Here is a 10,349-nt window from a genome sequence, read left to right on the forward strand (position 1 = left end):
TATTTGAGCTACCAAATATACATAATCTTAGGATTACCCAATAGGATGACATTTCAAATTGGATGCTGTAAGAATTTGAAATTTTGAATCAAAAGGTTGCTAGAAGGTTTTTTTTCTCTTTTTTTTTTTTTTTTTGCAAATTCTGTTCTAAGGGATTGGAGAAGATTAATTTGGTCTTCTCTAAAACATTAGTTTTGTGGAAGCTATTACACCAAAGACTGCCTTAGGATGTTCTCCAAAAACATTCTTTTATACAAATTGTTTCTAAGTTTTAACTTTAAAGTTGTTCTTTAGTAGAAACTTTGTCTTGTATATCTTGAACAATAATATTTTTTTTTATGTAATGACAAATGATCGATATTTTATAATGTTATCTTATTTGAGATGTAAAAATACATAGTATTAGAATAGACTCTCGTACCATCTTTATAAGTATATTTACACTTAGGAACAATAGAAAGTTTAAGAAGAGGATATCACCATGTTTGTCATATTAAACACCATTTAAAGAGTCCTCAAATTTCCATATAATTCAGAATGTCTTTTACACCCATTATCAAACAGACCCTCTCGTCTCCATGCGAGATAACACAAGATGCAAGGGATACAAAGAACAATAACGTTAATCAAACTTTATTATCCACCTAGACATTGCAACAAAACTCATGGAAGTTGCTTTTAGCCTGAAAGTAAACTTTAGACACTTTGTTTGTCAAGGAACTCGATGATGAGCTGGTTCACCTTCTCTGGCATTTGTTCATGCACAAAATGGCTTCCTTCTGGAATATACGTGATTTCCAAGTCAGGAACAAAGTTTTTCACCGCCCCACTTCGAATATAGTCCTCCATGCCTGGAAACTTGAGCACATAATCTTTCTCACCCACAATCAGAAGTGATGGAACACTAACTTTTACATCAGTTATGCCAGCATCCACATTGATACTCCTGAATGCATCATAAGTACTCATCTTTACCCTCAAGACTATTTATAACAGTTTTAAGGAGTGAAGAAAATGCTAGGTTTCACAAGACTAAAACTCCATACATCATCTTTGTCTTTTGATATTTTCAAAAAACCAGATTTGATCAGCGACAATTGTTAGTTAATTTAGTTTTTCTCATTGTGAAAAAGCAGTTAGTCCTGGATTCTATCCATTAGCCTTTTATCAATCAATTTGTTTCAGAAGTTTAATGTGTATAAGTTAACTTGGCAGCTAACACGGTGTCCTAAATTGATTGCTATGATAATATTATGGACCAAACCAAAATGATGTTAAGATTAGGGATTAAATTAATTGAAGTTAATAAGATCAAACAATAGGATTTAGGAATCAAACTAACTGGAAGGTTAAAATGGAGTTATGGTCTACAAATAACCTTAGCCCTAGTTTAGGGAAAATAAAAACAATTGAGCAGCATTTCAATTTAAAAGGGAGAAATGAGTTTATTTTACCTATAAGGAACCTGCAATGCATATCTGAATCCAGATTTTTCATATAAAGATGCATAGGTTGCAAGATCTTCCTCAGAGAACCATGGAGGTAGGGGAGTAGATGGGTCAAACAAGTCCATGATTTCTTGATCATCAGCAGCAATTGGAATCTCACTTCTGGAGAAGAGAGTGTAGATGTTTCTTATCACAGATTTCACGGGAAAGCGGCCAAAATCTGCTTCTGCCCTCCCAGGCTCCTGAATTGGAATTGGAATCAATGAACAAATTACCACTAAACATTCCAATGAATATGAAAACACTGGTCTTATACCTTCACAATCTCTATATATGTAAAGATTAAGATGAGCAGTTTCTATATTTAGAGACCAAAAGACTAATTAAACTATATAAAATCTATGATGCAAGATGGAATTTGTACCCGCCACCTAGTAATATAAAACCCTTTGGGGAGCAGAAGGTGACCCTCCACTGCAGAGGGACCTGGAAGCATGAAAGGAATGCCTAAACTTATGATACCAGCAACTCTTTCTGGGTGCACTGCAGTTGTAAGATGTCCTGGGAAGGCACCAAAGTCCTTACCAACTAGAAAAGCCTGGTATAAACAACGAAATTCATATGCAAATAGATATTAGACTCAGACTCAGTTGCTCTCTGTAAAAATTATTATATCATCAAATGAATCTTCGTCTGAGTATAGTTTATTTACAGAATTTCCCAGTATGAATGCAGGTATGAAAATTATACTTTCTAGTCTTGTCCATTTTTGCATAATATATATATATATATATATATATATATATATAACACATTTTACAATTTCAAAGTTTTTATAATGATTTATGATTAAGGTAAGAAATTTCTACATATTAGATCTGCATATAGACGATCTAAACCCAAGAGGGTCTCATTTCTAGAATTTATTGACATATACTTCTGCAATCTAGAAACCTTTACACATTGACAAAGTCATGAAAATGTTCTGCAACATATCTATCTCCTTACCTTGGTGATGCCTAAAGCATCCAAAAGACCCACAATTTCATGAACTAAATCAAACATGGTTTCCTTTTCTGGCTCAGCTGGTTGCTGAGAGAGTCCATAGCCTCTGAAATCAAAGGCAATAGCCCTATAACCAGCGTTTGCCACAGCAATCATCTGGTGCCTCCATGTGTACCAGATCTCTGGGAATCCATGTAAGAATAGCACTGCCTTGGACCCTTCACAGACACAAATATGATTAAATTGAAGAAGATGAAAATGAGTATTAGACAGTATTCGAAGAGGGTTTTGAAGGAATTAGCGTACCAGTTCCAATCTCTGCCACGTGCAGCTTCAGTCCCTTCACTTCCACTTCACTGTGCTGGATCTTCTCCATCATACAAGGGCGGGTTTACTGCAATTCAACAACACTGTCTCAGAAAAACAGTGGAATTTCAAAGAGAAGTGAAAGAGTTAGGAAACGGATGAAAGTAAAAGGAACACAATGAAGTGTCGAATATAAAGATCATCAGATAGTTTAGTTGAGGAAAATTTGAAGGAGTTATTATACATTTAATTTTTCATCTACCTTATTTGAATCTCATTTTTTTTAAACTTTTTTTTATTGTTTTATCACATTGTTTATATCTATCAGATTTTATTTACTCATCTATACTTTGTATTCATCATTTTCCAGTTTGAAATGAGAATATTATTGCAAGAGAAAGGATGCACATAATCTTAGAATAAATAGAATGAATTTTATCACTCAAATAGATAGATAAACAAGATAGAAATTTAGATGTTTCATTTAATCATAAGTATTACATATAGTTATATTCCTCTGAATGGTGTGGATTGAAATAAGGATTTTGAAAAAAGAATGTAAAATTGTATCCCATGTTTTCATATGTAGAGGTTAGAGAGGAAGAAGATAAAGTTCAATATAAAAGAAAAACATTGAAGGTGTAATTAGGTGAGATTTATACGCAAATAGCACAACATTTAATGTGTTGCAGCAATTTAGAGAATAAAAAATGGGATGTTAATTGGTGTAAAGTTGTATTGGAGAGAGTTTGGTGAGTTTGGTGAATTTTTTAGTAAGGAAAGTCTTAGGCAGGACATTGTCCAGAAAAATATTTTGCATGTTCATTGCTCATTATTTTATTCAGCTCTGTAAAAAAATCATCGTCACTTACTGAATCTTTTGTTAGCTTCTTTTGTAAATCTTTTTCTGTTTTTTGTTTTTTTAATGATTATCCATATCCACTCATACACCTGCCTTAAGTTATTTTAGAACATACCTGTGGTTTTGTCCAATTGCAGAGAATTAATTACTACAATTATCCTTAATTACTAAACCATAAGTAATTACTCATAATGAAGAAACTGAAGCATACATGCTCTTTGGTATCTTAAGATTATCACAATTCAGAGACCAGAGTTGAATACAATATAATGTGTCAAAGAATCATCTTAATTACATTCCTCGTCGATACATTGTAAAAGGCACTATAATTTGTCTCAGAACATACTCACGGAGACATGATCATCTCCACCAAAAATCTTCTTCAGTATACAATGCTATAATTGACTTTAATGTAAATTAAAAAAAAAAAAAAACAAGAATAATTGTACAACTAGGGAAAGTTTAGAATGCATTATATCTTCATCACTTCATACTCCTTGTGTTCCCTATCCCTACTCACACATCTCAATTTTTCTGGTAGCAGAAGATCATATTCATCTGTTATGTCCTCGCCATAATAGCAAGTAGCATGTCATGCATAGAGCCTTAGACATAACAGGTGGAAGATGAGAGTAACCATGGAATGATTAATCAATTAATTTGTTAAATCAGTTTTGTTCTGCACAAGTTGTTCAACATCTCCTAACTCCATTTCTTTCCCTTGAATCTCATACTCATTCTGAAACATCATCTCTATCTGCTCCAATGACTTCCCTTTAGTTTCAGGAACCAGTGTGATGGCAAAGGCAACGGCAAGAGCAGAAATAGCAGAAAACAGAAAGAATGTTCCAGCAACACTGATTGCCTCAGACACTGAAAGAAAAGACATGGCCACAAGGCCACTGCAGACTCTATTAGCGACAGCTCCAAGTGCAGATGCTTGAGCACGCACGCGCAAAGGGAAGATTTCAGATGTCAAAACCCAACACACAGGGCCTAGTCCAACAGAAAAGAATGCCACATTCCCACAAACAAAAAGAATAGCCAATGCAATCACAAATGATCCTTTTCCAAAGAGAGCAAGTGTAGCACCCGTGCAGAACAAACACACTGTCATCCCAATTGTGCTTATCATGAGAAGTGGCTTCCTACCTAGTTTGTCTATGAGAATGATTGCTACCAAAATGAAAATAGTCTTTGTTAAGCCTACAGCAACAGTAGCAGCTAGAAGTTTTGAATTGTCTTCAATCCCAGCTGCTTGGAAAATTTCAGGACTGTAATACACGGTTGCATCAATTCCTGAGATCTGTTGGAAACACTGAATTCCAAGTCCAGTGATCAGCATTCGGCGAAGAGGAGGAGGAGGAAAAAGGAGTTCACGCCACACAGGTTTCTCCTCATACTTGTCAGAATTGGAAAATCCAGCAGCTTGTTGTATTTCTGCAAGCCTCTCCTCCACTTCTTTCTCATCTTCATTTGTTTTCAACAGCACTGATCTTGCTTCTTCAATTCGGTTCTGCATTACCAACCATCTTGGTGACTCAGGAATAACGAAAAGCGCAAACCCAATGAACACTGAAGGCAGAATTCCCACTGCAAGCATTACTCTCCAGCTTGTGTGCACTGAAAGGCCAGAAAACGCATAATTTGACACATAACCAAGCATAATTCCAACATTTATAAAAATCTCTGGGAAGGTAGTAAGAGAGCCTCTATTCAGGTTTGGTGATATCTCAGCAATGTATATAGGGGAGATCATAACTCCAAATCCTATTCCAATCCCAGCTAGAAATCTTCCAATCATCAGTATTGCATACGAAGGAGCAAGAGTCATTGTGATTCCACCCATTTGGAAGACAACTGCCGCTAAGGCCATCGTCCATTTTCTACCAATAATATCTGATGTTCTTCCACCACCAAGACTACCAAATAGTGAAATAATACTAAGAATACCAACCAAAAACTCTACTTGAACCTCAGATATATTCAGATCTTCTTTTATAAATATGACGGCTCCACTCATGACACCTACGTCTGCAAAAACAGAAATTATCAAAATAAATCACATAAACTTCTAGACTTTTTCAAAATAGCCCGGAATTAGAATTCATGATCAAATTAATTACACCCACAATAGATTGATTAAATATCCTTGCACTAACACTGCCATCATTCAATCATAGTCAGAAACTGTCATCTGTGGAAAGTTTGTTAATCAAAACGATAGCAGCCTTAAAAGTTACAGACGTAAACTCAAGGGTAAAAATATGCAGTTGACTTCTCACAATTGCCATCTTTGAACCCAAAGCTTGGCAGATCTGTTTCATAGATACTAGAAATGCAAAGGTAAATCACAGAACAAAGGACAAGATGGGGATTGAATGAATTATCTAAAAACTATCACCGACACAGTAAACAGAATAGTCAAAGGAAAATGCAGCAACGAAATCAAACCGTTTCCACAAAACTGACCAAAACAGATAATTTTCAAGCATACCATAGCCAAGAAGGACATTGTTGAGAGAAGCAAAGATGGCACAGGCAAGAACATATTTCCTGGTACTGCTCCTCCTTTCTTCTTGTCGTTGCTGTTGCATCAAAACATCATCGTTCTCCTCAGGAAGTTCAGAGTTCATCCTCTTATACTTGTTCTTTGCTCCCAACGGGATTGCAGACAACCCCATTTCTCCATTCCCGTTTTCTTGGAACCCCATCTCCTTGATTCGGATCCCAATTGGACCGTTTGTGCTATTTGATGTTCAAACTTGAAAATTGTCTCAAGTTGCTAGCTTTAAGTTCGAGGGGTGCTGTTTTTGGTTGGACTGTCATAAGACATAAGAGCTACTCACCAAAATCGTGACCATAGATCTGAAGCTCAAACTGAAACTGAAAGAACAAAAGAATAACCTCCCGAGATTGAAGGGTAGGACTAGATATTCGACAAGAGGGACCAACCCCTTTTTGTCACGCAAGCAACTTCAAATCTCAAGCAACCCAACTTGCAAAGTTTCTTCTATATTTATTCCATGCATCAAAATTCACAAGGATTCAGGATTTGACCCCCACTTTATCAAAGCTTAAATGGCGCTTTCCGCGCAACAAATATGTTTGTAACTTTCTATGATGTATTCAAGTTTATTAATTTTATTTGAGAAAAAATATAAATATATTTTAGACTTTTAATGCTTAATTTTTAAGAAAATTTACAAAAAATAACAACACTACAGATGTAGGAACATGTAGACATGGCAAAAAAGGTGCATATTCTGGATAAAAATTGTGATGGATAATTATTATTTATGAATATTTATTAATAGTGGATAAAGGGCGGTGAGAATTTTAATATTTGTTTTTAAATCAGTTAAATGCTGATAATATATTTTAAGTTTAAATGTTTATTTTGTTTTCAGGTTAATGTGATCGTATTTTTTATACATTTTTCATAGGAACTCAATGTTTTTATTTTTAAAACTAATACTAAACAGAAATTCACCCAACATAAAAATGAAATAAATATTTAAGCCTATATTTTATGATCAGTGATTATACGTTACTAGTAAAAGGTAATAATAATATAATTTATATTTTTTAAATTAAATTTAATTAGAAGTAAAATTAATTTATATTTTATTAGATTAAATTTAATTTAATTAAAATTAAATTTATATTATATTATATTATATATAATAATTTTATTAAAAAGTGTATAAAAATGTATTTTTTAAAAATTTTGTAATTATAGTACTCACAAATTTTAAAATATTCACAAGTATTTTTGAACGAATATTCACAAATTGTGGGTCAGATTTTAATTTTGTAGATTAAATTGCGAGTAGAGACTCTTCGTACATAATGTTACCTATTGTAAACGATATACTTTACGTTTGCTGATTCTGGCATCATCGTATACTTTTCTCAATTGGCTTGAAGGTTTGTTCCTTGATAGCATATAGTTTTCCGTTATATAAATTATAAAACATTAAAACAGAAAATAAAGTTCACGAAAAATTGAACTATATTGTGACAGTGGGAAGAGAAGAAGAAAGCGCTTAAATTTAGAAGGTGTCGTGGAGTGTATTCATTAAATAGTATAGCCTTCAACGAGAAAAAAAAAAAAGATTATGAAAGATTGAGTAGTTTATTATGCATACTATAATAATTGCTGATTAAATTTAAGAATGATTATTAACAATACATTTTTAATATATTTTAATTCGTTAAATTTTATTAAGAATTATAAGTTATGAAAAATATTAATAAATTGTGAGATTCTAAATTTTATAATTTTAATAAATTTAATAAATTTAATTGATAATAAAATATTAAAAATATGTGACAAGAATGATTTCAAGATATTTCTATTATTGATTTTTGTTCTGAAGAAACTTTCTCTAACCAAACACGCGTGGTTTCATATATACTACTTTGAACAATTCTAACAATATCAAAAGGAAGAAAGTATGGTTTGATTGAAGATTTTTTTGTTTTTCAAGATAGGTTTCTAGGCCTCTAAGTCTTGATGAAGATATTTGACTTTTTGCTTAGAATAAATAATCTTGAAGAAAATTTCTGAGTATGAGAACTTAGGACTTGTACAATACTTTTGGTCCATTTTTTCGGCTAAAGAAATTATTTTGTGAGATGTTAAGGCTCTAATGTAATGTAAGACTACATTCCTAATAATCTGGCAAAAAATATTTATTCACTTAAAATTTATTTATTCATTCTAAAGTATGGTATGTGAATAATAGTATACATCAACAATATGAAACTATAGAATTAGGCCAATTAGCATAAACCAAGTATTGTTGACTTCACTAGACAAATTAATTTATATAGGATTATATTTTTTTTACATCTTCGTCCCATCACCAAATAAAAAACTCTATATAACTAAAAAAATATCAAAACTATATATTTAGTTATTTACATATGTTAAGAATTCTTTCGTGGAACCTTTATTCACTAGTGCAGAAAGGGTTTTAGACGTTTGATATGTTAGGCTTTTAACTGTTATTTTAGACTTTTAACGTCTGATCTCTGTCTGACATCTATATGGGTAACGTTAATGAGGCGTCAAACCAATAAGTCAGACATCTATATAGACGTCTGATCCATACAGGTCAGACGTCTATATAGACGTATGACACTATAGATCAGACGTCTAAAACGTCGTGGTATTTGATTGGATCTTTTTTCACTTGAGGCCTCTCGGGTTGCTTCTGGCTCACGGTGATTCGAGTTTACAACTTTATATTTTAGTTGAAGAGAATGTATTGTACGTTGTTTTGTATTAGATGGTTTTAAAAACGTAGTGGAGAGAATTGGAGGAGTGCAAAACGCAAGAAATTGCCGCCCAAGAACGCCGCCTAAGGACACGAGCAAAATTGCACCAAAACCCAACGAAAACGCATTTTAATCGGTTCAAATGAAAGATAATGCATCAAAGAGTGATGTAATCAAAGTAAAATTAATTTAAAACGGTGCAAAAGTGAGAAAACGAACTTGAAAAGCGTAACCCGTAAAAAGAAAACACGAGGAAGATGATGAACATTAAGTGTGTGTAATTGCTGCCTCGCGTTCGCGGTGTTTTAATGCAGGCATATAGAAGTCGGTTCCCCCCGCATCAGACGTCTATATGGCTTTAGAAGTCGGATTGGCGGGATTTGACGTCTAAATGGAGTTAAAAAATGACTTTTTAGATTTCAAAAATGAGTATATAAAAATCGGTTCCCCCCACATCAGACGTTTATATGGCTGTAGAAGTCGGATTGGCGAGATCTGACGTCTAAATGGAGTTAAAAAGTGACCTTTTAGATTTAAAAAATGAGTATATAAAAGTTGATTCCCCCCATATCGGACGTCTATATGGTTGTAGAAGTCGGATTGGCGGGATCTGACGTCTAAATGGAGTCAAAAAATGACTTTTTAGATTTCAAAAATGAGTATATAGAAGTCGATTCCCCCTACATCAGACGTCTATATAGTTGTAGAAGTCGGATTGGCGGGATCTGACATCTAAATGGAGTTAAAAAGTGAATTTTTTAGATTTCAAAAATGAGTATATAGAAGTCGGTTCCCCACATCGGACGTCTATATGGCTGTAGAAGTCGAATTGGCGAGACATGGCGTCTAAATGGAGTTAAAAAGTGACTTTTAGATTTCAAAAATGAGTATATAGAAGTCGGTTCCCCCCATATTGGACGTCTATATGGTTGTAGAAGTCGGATTGGCGAGATGTGACGTCTAAATGGAGTCAAAAAGTGACTTTTTAGATTTCAAAAATGAGTATATAGAAGTTTGTTCCCCCATATCAGACGTCTATATGGCTTTAGACATCTGTTTTGGAGGGAAAAAACGTCTATATGGTTGTTTTATTTACGGAAAATGCCACCAATCATTTTTTACATTGGATATTCGAGGGTCTGACGTGTAAAGGGTGACGTTAAAGGTCTTTTCTGCACTAGTGATTATATAATAAAAGAATATGATAAAATAAAATAACAACATGATAACGTAATAAGAAGATATTAGTATATAATTATATTTAATGTTTGATACAAATACATTTTGTCAATTTTAAAGATACAAATATAATTACGACACTATGAGTTACATTAGAATATTACAAGAAATATGGAAAGTTAGCTATGTAAGTTTTAGAATGTCAATTTTTAAGTGTAAATGGATTGATAGGAATTCAGGTGTGGGGACAAATGACCTCAATT

General features: G+C 33.3%; 2 protein-coding genes across 2 annotated transcripts; both read right to left on the minus strand.

Annotated features, from left to right (window-relative positions):
• Positions 1-484: 484 nt before the first annotated feature.
• Positions 485-2,966, minus strand: LOC124826445 (epoxide hydrolase 2-like). Its single transcript, XM_047299271.2, has 5 exons — positions 2,760-2,966; positions 2,457-2,671; positions 1,873-2,046; positions 1,455-1,690; positions 485-946 (listed from the first exon to the last, which is right to left on the minus strand). Exons 1-5 carry the CDS (start codon positions 2,830-2,832, stop codon positions 697-699), a joined length of 948 nt encoding a protein of 315 aa, XP_047155227.2. The 5' UTR covers positions 2,833-2,966; the 3' UTR covers positions 485-696.
• Positions 2,967-3,893: 927 nt separating this feature from the next.
• LOC124826444 (putative polyol transporter 4) lies at positions 3,894-6,654 on the minus strand. Its single transcript, XM_047299270.2, has 2 exons — positions 6,119-6,654; positions 3,894-5,655 (listed from the first exon to the last, which is right to left on the minus strand). Exons 1-2 carry the CDS (start codon positions 6,333-6,335, stop codon positions 4,277-4,279), a joined length of 1,596 nt encoding a protein of 531 aa, XP_047155226.2. The 5' UTR covers positions 6,336-6,654; the 3' UTR covers positions 3,894-4,276.
• Between the last annotated feature and the right edge of the window lie 3,695 nt (positions 6,655-10,349).

The sequence above is a fragment of the Vigna umbellata genome, chromosome 6 (genome assembly GCF_029865625.1).
Source record: "Vigna umbellata cultivar VRB3 chromosome 6, Vumbellata_1.0, whole genome shotgun sequence".
Taxonomy (NCBI): domain Eukaryota; kingdom Viridiplantae; phylum Streptophyta; class Magnoliopsida; order Fabales; family Fabaceae; genus Vigna; species Vigna umbellata.